The sequence below is a fragment of the Schistocerca americana genome, chromosome 4 (genome assembly GCF_021461395.2).
Source record: "Schistocerca americana isolate TAMUIC-IGC-003095 chromosome 4, iqSchAmer2.1, whole genome shotgun sequence".
Lineage (NCBI taxonomy): Eukaryota > Metazoa > Arthropoda > Insecta > Orthoptera > Acrididae > Schistocerca > Schistocerca americana.
This window is the reverse complement of record NC_060122.1, coordinates 413,375,413-413,394,071: the sequence shown is the minus strand read 5'-3', so window position 1 is coordinate 413,394,071 and position 18,659 is coordinate 413,375,413. Positions and strand designations below refer to the sequence as shown.

Sequence of the window (18,659 nt, the reverse complement as noted above, 5' to 3'; positions counted from 1 at the left end):
TCCTCTTCATGGAACAAGGTTTGAAGATGATGACTCCCTTGTGCACGCTGCCAAACAGTGGCTCCAACAGGTTGGTCCAGAATTTTACCGTGCGGGTATACAGAGCGCTGGTTCCAAGATAGCGTAAGGCAGTGGAGAGGATGTAAATTCTGTGGAGAAATGAAAATATTGTTCCTAAACGATGTATCTACACACTGTAAGACTTTCAAATATGTAGAATAAAAGATGGATTTGAAAAAATTGTGTGCATTTCTTTTGGGGCGACCCTCGAATATGTGGTCCATATATTTCCAAAATTACACACATCTTGAAGTGGGTAATTGCGCAGAATACTACAAAAAAATCCATTGTATGTAAATTAAAGTAGTTAACGATCCATTAAATATAGGTACATAGGAAGAAAATGTTTTGTAGTCATTATAGGTAATCACGATATAGCTGGAGAAAACCAGTAGGGTTAACTATGGTTACATTAGTCATTAGAGCGCGCTTTTGGGGAAAGTTATAGAACCATAAAACCGCGGTCAGTAGTTTGGTAGAGCAGTAAATTCCGTTGTACTTGAGGTCTACGTTTCAAATAACTGAGATTACTTTAGACTCGACGGTACAGGCGGAAGGACGTTAGAAACGCTGCGGTAGGGGGTTGTCGCCCAGACGAGGGACCAGCCCCGCCAGCCAGGATTGTCAAGAGGGCAGTGCGCCGGTGCGCAGCCCTTCTTTAACGTCGCCGGACCTGCAGCGAATCGGTGATGATCCCCGATCCGGGAGCGCGGCACAAATTCGGCCGTTTGTATTCCGATCGGAGGCCGTTCGCAAAGTTGCCGCTCCCCTTATCGGGCGGCGCCACGGGCGGGTTTCTGGGGGTATTATTCCCGTATTAGGGGCTAACACCCGCCCCTGGAGCAGGTAGCCGCCTGCCGACCAATTACGTTAAACAGTACGCCGCTCTCAGTCAGAGCCGATAATTATTATTTGAAAGCCGAGCACGGTGTGCAATTGCGATGCCAGACAGCGGAATGGCTGCAGCGTCGGTCCAACATCCGTCATGGCAGTCTCCAGTTCTGCAGGAGCGCCCTTATTCAGGTAGACATCAATAATTTATACCTCGATCTCAGTCAAGATAAGAATATGTACCAATTACACGAAATCTGCGAGATTTTCCGGAAAGACAGGTTGAAAATAAGGAGTACAAAGCTGTTTTTTTTTAAACTGACATTTTGAGACCGCGGCTGTGTATGAAATGTTGGTAAAGTCTTGCAAAGAAGAAAACCGCAACCAGCCACTGGTTGCCGATTTCTTCTTTGAAGAATCAACCTGTATACTGCAGTAGAAAGACTTGCTAGGCAAGAGTAAAGTTATCCTACAACATCCATGGATCGGAAAAGTGGCGACAGTACGACCATTTACGGGTCACGATCCTCCTATTGACCTCGTGTACTTAGCTGGAATGTGTCCATTGACCAAAATGTAATTTGCTGTATAAGAGAAATGTTATGTACTCTTCTGAACTGTAGTCTTTCGGGGGATGTAAAACGTTACCACAGTATAAAACGTTACAAACTGCATCATTATACTGGGACGCCTAGAAACAATTGACTATGTGTTCAATTTTTCTCAATTAAAAAAATAAGTACTTTTTAAGTGGAGAAGTGCCCCTTCCCTCAGGTTAGTTAACATTTCTGTAATAACATTTTCGATGAGGCTGACCTTTGTTGGCAGGTAACGGGAACACATTATCAAACGTAGACTACTTGTTATCCCCCACGAAAATTTTACCTCGTGAGGTGGTGCAGTGGTTTGCACACTAGACTCATATTCGGAAAGACGACAGTTCCAACACGCTTGCGGCTGTCCTTATATTGATTTTCTGTCATTTCCCTAAATTGCACCAGGCAAATTCCGGGATGAGTACTTTGAAAGGACACGGCCATTTTCGTTCCCTATCCTTCCACCATCCGAACGTATACTCCATGTTTAATGATATCGATGTCGACGGGACATTAAACTCAATCTTTTTCTCTTCCTTCATTCCATAAAAATTTGTTTGCAAATGCTCAATCGTGCTGAAAAATAAAGCGACCGAATTTTTCATGTGAAATCTCTTAAGGTTTTTTTAAAATAAAACAAGCGTCATTAACATTCTACATCTTTGTTCTTCATGTCTACATTCTTATGTCCTTACGTAGTCACCCTGGCGACGATCACATTTCTCCCAATGAGAAATAAGTTTGTTTCTACCATGACAGGGCCACAACCTCATCTCTGCTTGCACTGTTTCATCACTACCAAAGTGAAATCCTCCAAGGTATTCTTTAAGTTTTAGGAAGAGACGAAAATCGCATAGGGCCAAGTCGGGAGTCATGGAGGATGATTCTTGACACTTCGCTTACGCCTACATGATTACTTTGAAATTCACAAATCAGTGCCAGGCAGAGGTTTCATCGAACCATCTTCAAGCTACTATTCTCAAAGAGCGCGGGGGAAAAATAGACACTTGAATCTTCTCTTACCTCTTTATTATGGTGATCATTGGGTGGCAGTCAACAAAATATTCCACCATTTTGAAGAGAAAGTCTGTGTAATTAAACATTCCTGGAGACATTTGAGTCTCTTCTTTATCTACGATAATTATGGAAGCTGAGGAAGTGAATTAAAATTTATGCAATCGCTGAGACTTGAATATAGGTATTTTTGCTTTGTAATCAGGCACAGTAGCCATCACACCACCACAGTACTACAACTAAAACAGTTACGTGGACTAGACTTGTCCACTGCTCTCCCTAACACAAACTTTAATTGACATCTTCAGCTAATTTCTCCTTCTTAGTTCGTCGCTATTACTCTGGCTCTCCAGTATTGGAATGGCACCTTAGCAATGGACGTAACGGGGAAATCTTGCCTGTACCTCAGGCGCAGGTGCCCTACAGACTTGATAAATTTATTTAGGAAGGTCACTGCACTAGGAGAGTCCCTCCTTCTGTTTCAGTTACGATGGTGTAGTGGCTAGCATCTCTGCCTAATAAACAAGGAAGCCTGCTTTCAAGTCTCAGCTGCGGTACAAAATTTAATTCACTTCTTCAGCTGTCATCATTATCGTAGAGGAATTTTGTGAATGAAATTCCATGAGAAGCTGCTGCCGCAGAGAAACACGCCTTCGTTTACTGCCACCCTAATTCGTTTATCATATTCGTGGCATTTTGGGCAATTCGAAACGACCTGCCCATCTGTAAACTTTTTGGATGTCCTCGGTTAATTTTGATGAGGATGCCACAGGCACGGCATTACTCCAGAAAAGGGCAGACAAGTGTAATGTAAACAGTTACTGAACTCAAGGCGTCAGATTACTATAGATTTCGCAGGGATCTTGTGTCATCTAGGACTGTCATACTGAAGGAGAGGGGTTCTACAAGTATGGGCCAATTTTCAAATTTGAAACTCGATTCCAGCACGCTGTTTTTTCACACACCTACATGGCTACGTTAGTCACCACTATATTATACGCCGCATTTCGGAGCCCTCAAGCGGCAGACGTATGTAATTATGTTAACATGATGAATAAAAATGCAGAACCTTAATAACGTCTGTTTGCTTTAGAAAGTTTTATAGAGTTTGCTACATTTAAAGAGGTCGTACCCAACACTTTTCAGCGCGACCTCATATAAAAGTTCTCCGATTATGAAGTGTTCCTTTTAGTATTTCAACAGGGAGACATTTCTGTAGCACACGTTAGAAATTTCATCGATCTCAGTGATGTTAGCAGTTTCGAATGGAGCAGCTGTTGATGCGAAACTTATGAGAGATGGGAGCCTAAAATTTTAGGTTTCAGACTAATGTAGTGAATCCCTGGTGTGGCACCCACCTGTGAATTTCAAGAGAGACTTACACTCCCCTTACAATAACTGTAGACGAGACTCTTATCTTGTAGAAAGTTGTCATTGGAGAGAGAACCTAGATCTATCAGGAATTTCAAACACAAACATAATTGCCGTCTTAGTAAACTGCTGGGAGACTTCTTCTTTATGAGTCTTAGGGCTAATTTTATGCCATCCGCCATCACAATAGTAGGGAGGACTGTCGTACCCTGGAACACTGTTCTGACTTTCCAAAGCTCGAGTGAGTTGTTCTAGATGAAGACGATGGAGGTAATCGCCGAAAGCTCGAGGTTTCACCCTGAACTGACCAGGCAAGAGGTCCGAGAATGCTTCATACAACAGTGCCGTCGCGAAGATTTCGTACTCATATAACAAATATTCCCTTTAAATTTAAAAGCGTTGCAGTCGAGAAAATCTTGTGAATATATTATTTACTGGTCGGTCTGTACCACTATTACTCTACTACACACTAATGATCAGCACGTGAAATCAAATGAAGTACAACTACACACATCAAAAAAAAGTTTTGCATCATCTCGGTTCCGAGAGTTACGGAAGCTGTACAGAAAACTGTAATAGAGATCGACATGAACATCATTTCCGCCCTTTTTATTGCTCATGAAACCCACGCATTGCATGTTGTACAACCATACAGCGAGACCTTCAGAGGTGGTGATCCAGATTTCTGTACACATCGGTACCTCTAACACCCAGTAGCACGTCCTCTTGAACTGATGCATGCCTGTATTCGTCGTGGCATACTATCCGCATGTTCATCAAAGCACTGTTGGTCAAAGTTGTCCCACTCCTCAACGGCGATTCGACGTAGATCCCTCAAAGTGGTTGGTGGGGCACGTCGTCCATTAACAACCCTTTACAGTCTATCCCAGGCATGTGCGGTGGGGTTCATGTCTGGACAACATGCTGGCCACTCTAGTCGAGCAATGTCATCATCCTGAAGGAAGTTATTCACAAGATGTGCACGATGGGGGCGTGAACTGTCGTCCATGCAGACGAATGCCTCGCCAATACGCTGCCGATATGGTTGCACTATCGGTCGGAGGATGACATTCACGTATCGTACAGCCGTTAGGGCGCCTTCCATGACCACCAGCGGCGTAAGTCGGCTCCACATAATGCCACCTCAAAATCATCAATAGTACAATTTATAAACAATGTTTTGCGAGTAGAATAAAAATTCCAATGGTAGACTTAACTGCTTTTCCGACGTTATTTTACCAGGTAACTAAAAATAGGAAAGCCTTGAAAACCTTCGACTAAAGTTAGTTAGTATTAAGATTCCTATACAGCGAGTGCAGTAGAGCTGACGCTGAAATCATTAAGTATTTGATTATATCATCGCTAGTCTCACTGAACTCTTCTGAACTCTACATTTCATGTGTGGTCTGGCCTCTCCTTACCAGCAACAGGTCCCAGGTTCAAACTAGTCCCTAAAAAAACACGATCAGTGCGTCGTTGTGCGAAAGTGGTAGGGAGACACGATTTAGAACAAACAGACACCACGCAGAATATTAAAACTTAGGATAGCAGTCTTGTCCGGGAATCTTATCATTGACATTCCTTCACCTTCTATTCTAATTTCTTACCTTCAGATTTTATTATTGTTATTATTCCCTTCATAAACAGGTTGAACAGTAGGAGAGCAAGAGTGATTCCCTGCCTTTCGCCTTTTTAAATGTGAGCACTTCTTCCTGAGAGATCATGCAGCGGTTGGCACACTGTACTCGTTTTCGAGGGGACGGTGGTTCAGATCACCATCCGGCCTCCCAGATCTATATTTTAGCGGGTCCCCTAAATCGTTCCAGGCAAACGCCGAGATGCTTGGTATGAAAGAGCATGGCCGATTTACTCTCCCGTCCTTGAAACAATCCAAGGTTATGCTACTTTTCTGATGACCTCGATGTCGAGAGGTCGTTAAAGCCAAATCTATCTTCCTTCCTTCCTTCCTTCGTCCCTTCGTCCCTTCCTTTCTTCCTCCCTTCTTTCCTAACAGACTGTGAATTAATAAACAGGAAAAGATGTGCTGTATGTTTGTTGCCTACTGCACATCCTATTCTTGCTCTATCTATGATTGCCTATTAGGGTTTCAGAAGTCTGCGCCTGTCTTTAGGAAATCATATTGTTAAATGCTATAAGTCGAGCGCTGTTCTCCGTTTACTGATAAATTTACACAGTAAGGAATAACGTGATGGTTTCACGGTGTAAATTCGGAAAAAGGAAGAAAATTGTTCCTATAGCATCTTAAAAAAATATGTTTGTAAAAAGGTTGAAAGAAATCATATAGCTCTGTTCTTATTCTGAGCGTCAGTGAAGAAACGCTAAATCTATTGGAGAAAGATATATATTTGTAGGAAGATTGAAAGAAAATATATAGGTCTGTTCTTATTCTGAGCGGCAGCGAGGAAACGCTAAATCAGATGGATATCAAGAGACTGTGACAGGAAGTGGAAAACAAACTCTCTTGCAGCATAATTCAAGGTAAAAGATATGAAACATGTGCCAAAAAAGTAGGAAGAAGATATGAAGAGGAGTGAAACAATATTTCTCTTGTCGCAATCATGGACGTTCTCTTACGAAGAACAAATATAATGCATATGCATCAGGTAAGATGATGGAAAATGTAAACAAGCCAAGAAGGTTGTTAGAAAGTTCTGACATACTGCAGAAGATACTGCTCACTTCTGCAAAGTAATATCAGATGGAAACTCGGATTTCGCTAGAACAATCCTAGAGATATAAATCTCCGCGTTTTCAGTACTAAAATCCTCTGGATAACTTAAATACTAAATGAAGTAATACGAATCTGTGGTTTAAAAAGTAGGATTAAAGAAGAGTTACAAACTATATGAGTGCCTACGGTAGATCAGACCTTGAGGAAGTAAAACTACGAAAAAATGCTAATGAAAGCTACTCCATTGGTTGATGTCGATTTTGTGGAGTATAGTCTGAGACGACAGAATATCAGGGTGAACTATTTTGGCGAAGAATGAATGCATCGAGAGACACAGTGTAGAGCTCCATGAGTGCTAGATCTCTAGAATAAATGGTACGACTACACGCCAAAGCGATAATGAACGCCGGAAGTTGACACACATTTGTACAATCAGCAAAGATATTTACCAACCGAACGGAAGCAGCTGTCATGTCCGAAATTTTTGTACATCAAGTGGATAACAGTTCGTGCATCTTAACCATGTCTCAGGCCCGCAAGATTGAACATGAATAACAAGGCGACTCAGCGTCTATAATAAGGTATCTTTTCAGCCACAAGTAGCTGCTATATAGAAAGCTTAGCTTCCACAAGATCAGGGAAAGCATTAGCTAACGTTTTTTCGAGGATACAGCCGATAGCGAAACCTCAACTTTGCTTGAAAGTTTTTCGTTTACTTATCAAATGTTCGTAGGCTATGTTTAGCTATAATAGTTCGTCCAGCTCTACTATTTCCATCTGCTTAAGTTTCCCGTATTTCAAAAGATTCTTCTTTAGAGTGCTAATCGTTTTCTTCTACCGGGTCATTGGTGTGTTGGCTCACTGCGTCTACTTGGCTCGCTACTTCGCTCTGGCGGGATACCAATTTTGCAGATGCGGTTACTCAGTTCAGTTGAATAAATTTCCTTTACTTCACGTCCACGGTCACAAATATTTTATTTCATCAGATGACCGGTTTTGGTCTGTAACGACCATCTTCAGATCTGTTTTATAAAATCATGTCCTAACATACTGGAGCTATAGTGGCACCGTCAAGTGCTGAACACAAAATCAGCGCCAGCATCGTCAAACATATATAAATAATAGTATACACAAGAGTCATCTTGTCAGTAGCGTTACTCAGATCAGCTGATTTTCTGTTAGTACTTGTTTTTCTTATACAAAAAGTTATGCATATTTATACGCTCGTATATGACGGTGGTATCTGTTCCCCAAAGCACAGTTACCGTGGATGACCATGCAGCTTTGCTAGAAATGAAATGATAACTAAATGGACACCCTAGCTGCAAACAGGCGTTGATGTACTTCATTGGGGACATGTTGAAAATGTGTGCCCCGACCGGGACTCGATGGGCAAACATCTATTAGGCGCACTACGAATGTAGTGGTGTGGACATGTTGGGAATGTGGATCACACGGGGAGCGTGCACGGGATAAGTCCCTGCAAACGCACTATCCTCTGTGCCCGCGGTGGCTCAGATGGCTAGAGCGTCTGCCATGTAAGCAGGAGATCCCGGGTTCGAGTCCCGGTCGGGGTACACATTTTCAACATGTCCCCAATGAAGTACATCAATGCCTGTTTGCAGCTAGGGTGTCCATTTAACTATCATTTCATTATGCATATCTTCTAGTTTCTTAGTTAACAGGAGTAACATAAAACTGTCGCTAAATGCATCTACTCCTGGATGGTAGAGCTCGTATACCGTTGAGATCTTCAGCTGCCTTTGAGATTTGGCTTTAGTATTTCGTGCAAATAAGACAGTCTACGCGAAGTATCATATTGCATCTGCTTAAGGCTCGCCCCTACTTGGTATGATGTGTGCAGCGCCAGTCTCTAAAATGTTTCAAACTTCGTATGCTGTTCGATTACTGATATATTACGCCAGCTTGGCGACAGCACTGCCAGCCGTTGGGTGGGAGGATGAGGCCGCACCAAGTTAAAGGAAGTAATTTTTCAATCATCATTCACAATTACGTATGAAATTTCGACAAAAAATTGTTATAAAATGTCATTCTACATATTGTAGTCTAAATATTTGCACCTTAATTGTGAAAGAATGCAGTATCCAATTCAGAACAATAATTTGCAAATAGGAGGCATCACAGACGGTCACAACAAGGAGGACAACTGTCATAATAGAATCACGCAACAGGACTCACAAGCACAGGTAGAAGGGCAGTTACAATCATCACTAAAATCTGATTTCAAATAAAAACAAACCAAAACATAACCCCCCCCCCCCTGAAACACATTAAAGTCTTAAACTGTGATACAGTAGAAAACTCACGTAAATAGTAAAATATTTGAATATACTGAGATAGTCTGACATAAACGGCCATACGTAAGGTTATTCTTAGATTTTTTTTTTAAAATTACTCTACGAAAATTCCGTTGTAGTTCCAGGAGGATTCTAGTTTGACCGGGACTGGTAATAATGAATACATTTCAAATAATTAATAATGAGCTAACTTAAGAATAAATACCATTGTGAGGTTTAATAAGTATAAGGAACTCAGAACGGCAACGGCCATTTGTGCTGTAACATTTATACTGAATTGGTTAGCCACAATTGAATAACAAATGCCATATAACAATCCTTCAGTGGCCAACTGCCGTTTGTGGGTTAAACTATCTAATGAAATACGCTTTAAACCACCAGTACAAACCACCTTGATGACTAAAATTCTGATTCAGACTGAAAAGCAGCTGTACATCTTGAAAACCATATAAAGATATCTAGGCTAAAAAGGCCTTCTAGTCAACTTCCCCAGTATGATGAACCTACATAATTCTTAAAATTAACGATAGCCAAAGGTTAAAACAACTTCGCTTTCCTAAATTGTTCAACATATTTATGAAAAACAGCTTGGCCTCAGTTCACGTTTAATCTTTGACTACGAAATACAAAACACATGAAAGCTACCATCTATAAGTTTCTTTTTGCATTTACCCAAACTGACAACTTCCACAAGAGTAATCAATTAACATTTAAATTTATAGTACATCCTGTAGTACAACTGACGATATTTCTACAGAATTTAAACTCAGTCTAAAATCTGAGCATTCTAAGGCGCTGCAGTCGTGGACTGTGCGGCTAGTCCCGGCGGAAGTTCGAGTCCTCCCTCGGGCATGGGTGCTTGTGTGTTTGTCCTTAGGATAATTTAGGTTAAGTAGTGTGTAAGCTTAGGGACTGATGACCTGAGCAGTTAAGTCCCATAAGATTTCACACATATTTGAACATTTTAGAACACAAAAACTGAGTCCCACGCCGGCACACCATCTAAGTACACAGGCAACAGAAATAATGTAGTTTTGACAAATCGGCAAGGTGGATTAGTACATGGGTATTCCCAGCACAGGTAATTGACACCGAAGTGCTTGATGAATGGAGCAAAACGTTGCACCGGTGAAAGGCTCAGGACATATTCCAGTAAACACACAGGGGACTGGGAATAGAATCCACGGTGGCCATCCACCAAAAATCCACTCGCAGATCCACTCATCAACAAGGATGCTGGCTCGCCATAGTTGCACCCCGTATGACTGCTAACTTCCCGGTACCTAGAAGAGCCATCACTCCACAACTATCCCGCTGGCCGATCCGACACTATCGGAGCCCCCTCCCTCCCTCCCGACACACACGCACACACACACACGCACGCACACACACACACACACACACACACACACACACACACACACACACACACACACAGTTCTCCTCGGACGCTCCATAGTAACACAGGCACGGCACTCAGTCAAAGATAACGACTACTGTCGGCAAACAAATTCGATAGAAGCCTGCAAGTCTCAATTATGTCATCATTTATTTATTCTATGCCATATAACGATGATTAATTCCTGTACAGGAAATCGAAAATATTTCATTGTAGTACATCTTATATTCATATATTCTGGCTGAAAATTCCCGTTTCTTCGTCGACTTTGCGCTCTTTATTTTGGCATTCCGTTGACTTTTTGATCTCAACTTGTGCGAATGTAGCTCTTGCTTTTAACCCAAACAGTACGTACTGAAATTTTGAACCATAATTTTCTCACCTACGTTTTCCGTATTCGTGGTGTCGGTATCGCGGCCGTTAAAAAGAACTAGTCACTTATTGAACAATATTTTCAACAGAGAGTGTGACCGAATGCTGTCGTCTTGTAAAGTACTTGAAACCCAACTTACGGTGTTATAGTTTCTAAACTTTATCAAAGCTATGGAGCACGACGAAGAGAAGATATTTTAGTCTCTGGCGGATGTTTGAGTCTTCCTCTTCCGTTCACTATCTTTCTAAGCTTGTTTTTAAGTAATTTGCGGCTTTAAATTTGCTGACAAATTCAGCTCAGTTGCTGGCATTACTCTCATTTTGCTCGTTATTTTAATTGCGAAAGCGTTAGTCAGTGCAGGACCTGATGAAATGTGAAACCATCATGTTGTCCCACCAGTGGCTGGTGAGTGGTGCGTATCCTCATACTGCTTGTGATTTGCACGATATCGCCTATCGGAACACCTGGAACGCTTTGCAGTAGAAGCTGATTCTAAACGACGAGTACCTGTCTATTGATCTCTGGCCTCCTCTTTCCACGTTACAGACGCGCCAGCTGTCTCGGTGAGGCTGGACTCCGACACGGGGCAGACGATTTTCAAAGAGGGGGACAACGTGAGGCTGACGTGCGAGGTGAACTCAAACCCGCAGCCGGACACCGTCAGCTGGTTCCACGAGGTAAGTTGCAGCAAGAGCCAAATACGTTGGACTTGTGCTCTGACGAACGAGTGTGCGATACAATTGCGGACGTAGTTCCTGCAAATACCTACACTCCTGGAAACTGAAATAAGAACACCGTGAATTCATTGTCCCAGGAAGGGGAAACTTTATTGACACATTCCTGGGGTCAGATACATCACATGATCACAGAACCACAGGCACATAGACACAGGCAACAGAGCATGCACAATGTCGGCACTAGTACAGTGTATATCCACCTTTCGCAGCAATGCAGGCTGCTATTCTCCCATGGAGACGATCGTAGAGATGCTGGATGTAGTCCTGTGGAACGGCTTGCCATGCCATTTCCACCTGGCGCCTCAGTTGGACCTGCGTTCGTGCTGGACGTGCAGACCGCGTGAGACGACGCTTCACCCAGTCCCAAACATGCTCAATGGGGGACAGATCCGGAGATCTTGCTGGCCAGGGTAGTTGACTTACACCTTCTAGAGCACGTTGGGTGGCACGGGATACATGCGGACGTGCATTGTCCTGTTGGAACAGCAAGTTCCCTTGCCGGTCTAGGAATGGTAGAACGATGGGTTCGATGACGGTTTGGATGTACCGTGCACTATTCAGTGTCCCCTCGACGATCACCAGTGGTGTACGGCCAGTGTAGGAGATCGCTCCCCACACCATGATGCCGGGTGTTGGCCCTGTGTGCCTCGGTCGTATGCAGTCCTGATTGTGGCGCTCACCTGCACGGCGCCAAACACGCATACGACCATCACTGGCACCAAGGCAGAAGTGACTCTCATCGCTGAAGACGACACGTCTCCATTCGTCCCTCCATTCACGCCTGTCGCGACACCACTGGAGGCGGGCTGCACGATGTTGGGCCGTGAGCGGAAGACGGCCTAACGGTGTGCGGGACCGTAGCCCAGCTTCATGGAGACGGTTGCGAATGGTCCTCGCCGATACCCCAGGAGCAACAGTGTCCCTAATTTGCTGGGAAGTGGCGGTGCGGTCCCCTACGGCACTGCGTAGGATCCTACGGTCTTGGCGTGCATCCGTGCGTCGCTGCGGTCCGGTCCCAGGTCGACGGGCACGTGCACCTTCCGCCGACCACTGGCGACAACATCGATGTACTGTGGAGACCTCACGCCCCACGTGTTGAGCAATTCGGCGGTACGTCCACCCGGCCTCCCGCATGCCCACTATACGCCCTCGCTCAAAGTCCGTCAACTGCACATACGGTTCACGTCCACGCTGTCGTGGCATGCTACCAGTGTTAAAGACTGCGATGGAGCTCCGTATGCCACGGCAAACTGGCTGACACTGACGGCGGCGGTGCACAAATGCTGCGCAGCTAGCGCCATTCGACGGCCAATATCGCGGTTCCTGGTGTGTCCGCTGTGCCGTGCGTGTGATCATTGCTTGTACAGCCCTCTCGCAGTGTCCGGAGCAAGTATGGTGGGTCTGACACACCGGTGTCAATGTGTTCTTTTTTCCATTTCCAGGAGTGTATTTTCTTCGTAAGTTAAAATCTGAGTATTTTGTCCTATTGGATTAACTGAACCTAAATTTGCACTAGCGTCCCTTATCAGACCTAGCTGTGAACCCGCGAGTGCAATACCATGTCTTGTTAAAATTGCGAACGTAGATTACGTTGATTTCGGTGATCGGTTATCAGAGAAAACGGAGCCACTAATGCCTCTTCCTTCACGCATTATTTCAACTTGTGATTACTGCGTACTTATATAATGATTTGGAACTATAGTATTGTGTATTTAAACCGGGGACCTACAAACGACTGAGAGCCTTCGTCCCGCCTAGCCCTCAGTGGTTCACAACTCCAAAACAGGCCACAGCAGTTCACCCACTCCACCGCCCCGCACCGAACCCAGGTTTATTGGGCGGTTCGGCCTTCAGTGGACAACCTCCCCTCCCCGGGAAAGTCTCATACCGGACGGGTGTCACCACAAGTATTTGCGTGGTAATCATGGTGTACGCGTACGTGGAGACAGTGGTTGCGCAGCAATCGCCGACATAGTGTAACTGAGGCGGAATAAGGGGAACCAGCCCGCATTCGCCGAGGCAGATGGAAAACCGCCTTAAACACCATCCACTGGCTGGCCGGCACACCGGATCTCGACACTAATGCTCTGGGCGGATTCGTGCCGGGAACCGGCACGCCTTCCCGCTCGGCTAGCCGGGCGGGCTGGAACTTGGGTGCTTGCGATCTATAAAAGGAAAACTGTTTTACGGATGCAGAGATAAAATATTCAGTACACTAAACCTAGCAGAATAGAGCTATCAACCAAGCATGCTATTTACAAATGTGTATTTGCTAATCACATCTCGTATGAGAATGAGTGCCTGTAAGCAGCCAAGGCATGGACAGGAGTCCTCTAGATTACTACATTAAGCTATTCAGCTCAATTTAGTAATGTAATTAAGAACTATCAAGCTGTCCACCAAATAAACAATTCGGTACGAGGTGATTCCAACACGATAATACTACCTAAATTGCTGTGGTCAAAGAGAGGCAATTTTCACCTCTTTCTACTGATCATGTCTGAATGTATCGAGTGTCCACGGTTGATAGACAACGTTGTGGTCAGTAATAATGTGATGGGTTCAGACCGAGCAGATACAAGGAAGGATTATGTCATTCTGAAGCAAAATGCCGTATTTCATAGTTGTAGTAGTGTGCCTGTCTGCTACGAAAACACAGTAATACAGTAGGTATCAGAATCGCGTAGTTTTTCGGATCAATAATCTAATTCACTCTAGGAGAATGCAGAACTATCCCAATTTAGACAACGCTTGACGTATAAAAGTATCATTAACTTAGGGATATATTTCTCATGTAATACGAGCCACAGTACTTTTTTAGTTACTTACCCTTTGTTGCCTGAATATCAAGAAAATTATGCACTCATTTGAGCTGTAAAATTTTTACACCATTTTAATGCGATAAAATAATATTGGCTGAAATCTGGTTGGTCTTTCTGCTGTTGATTAACGTATAGAGAGCATGAACGCCGAGGAAGCAAAGAGTTGAAGTTTGGTGTTTTCTTCAGTTTTTTCTGCGTTTGGGCTACCAATAAGACATGGATTCTGAAGCTTCGACCAATGCGTAAACTTTGTTTAGCTAACAGTTGTGCCTTAATTTTATTTTAGTACGGTTACACGCTTAGTAAGAAAATTTTGTCTAATCAATTTATCACAAAATGAATGACTGAATGTGGTCACGAGGCTTTTTATTTTGAGTATCATAGATTAAGTTTGAACACAACAAAAGGATTTCATCACCAGATACAAACTAGTCTCAAGTGATTTTTCATTATGTTTCGGTATTGTGCATTGAATAGCTCCACTTAGTAGACGTTCCTCATTTACATGTACGATGCAATAAAACAATAATAATTCATGGCGTATTTATTGTAAATAACATATAATCCAACGAATATGACTTCTGCCTTACGTATAAGATATGTAAGTGGAATATCTTTTTATTAATTGGCGATAACACTTTCGTTCAATTTAATCACACCGTGGCCCCAGACCTTTTCCAAGTATTCTTTATCCCCTTGAGCTTTTTGAATAGTTTACACGCTATTACTAGCAGAAATTTTTTACAGGAATGAATTATGGATTTCCAGTATGCTGGGTTAGTGCAGGACAGCGACTTGTGTAAACCAGTTCGATGTAGAAACAGTCACAGTCGCAAGATTCGCTTCTTATTTAATTGATGATCAGTTTCGGGTTACCTGAACCCATTTTTAAATCGTCCAGACTGACAGAACAGTATTTTCGAAATAGCATATTAGCCAAGTCAATATGTGTAAAAAAGACAACTATACAACTTCAACCATGAACAGTAGCAGAACGAACTTATATAGACTAGAAATGAATTAGTCTTTCTTCTCTATCGGTTTTAGCACCGAGACCACAGTCTACCTTAACTCTGTCTTCTATCCTCCCCCCCCCCCCCTCTCATCCATGATTTTTTTATCTTCTTTACTGTACCGAATTACACATCATATGCATCCAATATCTAATATTCGTGTTCTGGTTGTGACTTTGGCGTATTTATCTGACCCATTGTTGTTGGCATTGTTTAGCTGCCGTCGGTGACGACAACCACTCTATTACTGACCTGCTCCTAGTAACTTACTTGCTTTTGCTTTATTTTCGACTGTCCAGGAATCTTTATCTCCATTACAATCATTTCACTATCGCTCACTATATCTAGATTGAGCCTTCGCGTTTCTCTTTTCGGATTACAGTACCATATTCAAACTTCTGGCTTTGCAAGTTCCGACGCAGAGAATATTAGCCTTTCGTTACTTTTTCAGTCTTTTTCTCATGGCCCTTCCCCATGGGCAACCCCTTTCCGGAGATCAGAAATCCCGAATCTTTTGCCAATGGAGCTATCATCATGACAATTTTCCAATTAGGCACGTTACCTACGGATATACATTGTCTTTGATACAATGGTTTCCACTGCTTTCTCCATCCCTACGCCATTTATCGTTGATGGTTCTTCCACCACTTACGGGTAGGTTCCCATCTCTGAGCAAGAGGGTGACACAAACATGCGTCCGCTCCTGGGTCCTCTTTGACAGGTCTTTGGCAGAACATGGGTGAATCGGCTGCTATTGATATGAATTTTGTTCCTGATTAAAGCAGTGGCTGGTTTCGAAACTGAGACGCAAGTCGTTTCAAAAGTAGTACCCTAGACGACGATGACGACTCGTATGAAATTACAAATTGTCGAAGACTTCCAGAAGGGCAGCTGCTTAATCAAAGATCGGTGTTGCACCTGCTTCATTTAAGTCTTGCATAATAAGGAAACGCAAAACAGCACCTCATCCATTAAAATAATAAAACGCATAACACACTGGGAGTAGAGGAGAGATTATATTTTACCTCGTTGAATGATATTGCGTACAGTACGGTCTTGCACCGTTCATATTAATGGAGACGTACAATAAAATGAAGAGTCTGATTGTAGTTCGCTTAAATGTTTGGCAATTAATCAGTAGAAACATAACAACCTCAAAATATCTAGGAGTATCCGACCGGATCTACTTAATGTGAAAGAGCACGTAGAACTAGTTATACATACAACAGATGCCAGTCTAAGATTTATTCGAAGAATGGTAACTAAATGGGATTCACCGATGAAATAAATTGCTCCTATAAGCCTCTTACGACCGATCCTTGATTATGTCTCTCCACAATTAGACCCTTATGTAGTTTAATTAATACAACAGGGATGGAAAGGAAAGAGATGCGTTTCGTCACAGTTCGTTTAGCAAGCATGACAGCGTCATGGAGATGTTCGTCAGACTCTACAGGCAAACCCTGCAAAAAAAAAATGAGGCTTACAAATACGAGATCGAATGTTCCCAGTAACGTAGAAACATTTCAGTACCTTTCATAAACATGTAGCAAAATAGTCACGACAGAAAAATCATATACAGGGTCGCAAGCGTCATTCGCGAAAGGAACAGGAAGATTGTGAAGTGGTTGTGGTACCTAAGAACTCTCCACTCCCCCCCCCCCCCCCCCCACCACCACCACCGCCACCATCACCACCAGCAGACTTACCCATAACATTCTGTGCCGCGCGGGGTAGCCGCGCGGTCTCAGGCGCCTTTGCCACGGTTGGCACGGCCCCTTCCGTCTGACGTTCGAGTCCTCTCTCGGGCATGCGTGTGTGTGTTGTCCTTAGCGTAAGTTAGCTTAAGTTAGAAACAATCGTGTTGGAAGAACTTCGGCAACTGAGCATTATACCAGAGGTTGATAATACTGCTTCAGTTGTAAATTTCTTTTATTATCACGACCGGTTTCGGGCTCTCATAAGCCCATCCTCAGGTGTGGCAACTGTGCTTTGGCCCCCGAGCGCTGCGGTGGACGTGTACTAGGCGCGGTGTGCTACTTATGAGCGCAGAACACGTAATACACATAAGGGGCACACCGAGCATAGTACACGTCCACCGCGGCGACCGGACCGAGCGAGGAGGCGCAGTGGTTAGGCACTGGACTCGCATTCGGGAGGACGACGGTTCAATCCCGCGTCCGGCCATCCTGATTTAGGTCTTCCGTGATTTCCCTAAATCGCTCCAGGCAAATGCCGGTATGGTTCCTCTGAAAGGGCGCGGCCGACTTTCTTCCCCATCCTTCCCGAATCCAATGAGACCGATGACCTCGCTGTCTGGTCTCCTTCCTCAAACAACTCAACCCAACCCGCGACGATCGGGGGCCACAGCACAGTTGCGACACCTGAAGATGGGCTTATGAGAACCCGAAACCGGTCGTGACGATAAAAGAAATTTACAACTGAAGCGGTGTTTTCAACGTGTGGTAGTTTAAGTTAGATTAAGTATCGTGTAAGCCTTGGCACCAATGACCACAGCAGTTTGGTCCCATAGGAACTTACCTTACAAAAAAAAAAAAAAAAAAAAAAAAAAAAAAAAAAAACTGTAAAGGGGCTATTGTGAAAAATATCGAGCGTGAAATGCAACACCCACATTTCTCGAGTTTGAAGATACACTCAATGTAAGATCTATATCGGGACACGCGTTCCACTGTCAGCTAATAACACCCAAATAAAATCCATTGCTTCGCCAACTACAGTTTCCTTCTGAAATATTGTTAGTGAAGGCTGCCAGACTATCCGCTAGTGCGCCGATGGATAACACATTTTACTACACTGTTGCGTAAAAGTATCAGGGGAAACACTGCGAAGAAACTGAAGCTATTTCTTTGCTTCTTCAGGCGATGCTGCATAAAAATGCAAAGGCTCCGGCCTACTTATTTATTGATACAACATCGGCCTCCGTTCTTGACTTCGACTTAGCCACAAGATATTCGCCTAGGGAGCAACTGAATATTTCAACTTCTCGGATGCCACAGCGGCAGAATTGGTAATGCGCATTAAGAACTCTCGGTCACGGTTGCGCAGTGTGCGAGATTGATTTTTTTCGCCTCCTCTTTTTTTTTCTTTCCTTTCTTTAAGTCTCTTCTTCCTGCGCCTAGAGAAAGACATTACTCCTCTTGCCGGCCGGAGAAAAGACCTCGTCGCGTTGTTGTTTATTTATCTCGTTTCCACTACTTCCGCGTCGATTTAATTTTTCTCCATTAGAAGCAGCAGCAGGCTGGGCTCCCGCGCCCAGAGTGGGACCGGGGAAATTCTCGGATGGGTAATTTCGGCTCTCAACTTAAAAGGAATTTCGAATGGCCCCCCGCCGACGTGTTTTCGCGCTCCGAGATAAAGCTGGCAAACGCATTTATTTTCGGGTCGGAGCGTATTGGGAAATCATTAAATGTCC

General features: G+C 43.6%; 1 protein-coding gene and 1 non-coding gene across 2 annotated transcripts in view; both read left to right on the top strand.

Annotated features, from left to right (window-relative positions):
• The window catches only part of LOC124613517 (hemicentin-2-like), a 1,448,717-nt gene that overhangs the window by 947,171 nt on the left and 482,887 nt on the right, over nucleotides 1-18,659 (top strand). The window contains exon 8 of the mRNA XM_047142227.1: nucleotides 11,201-11,331. Coding sequence (XP_046998183.1) covers nucleotides 11,201-11,331 — 131 coding nt within the window. The remainder of the gene's footprint in view (nucleotides 1-11,200; nucleotides 11,332-18,659) is intronic.
• Trnat-ugu lies at nucleotides 8,067-8,141 on the top strand. The gene has a single exon. It is a non-coding gene; the product is annotated as a tRNA-Thr (tRNA).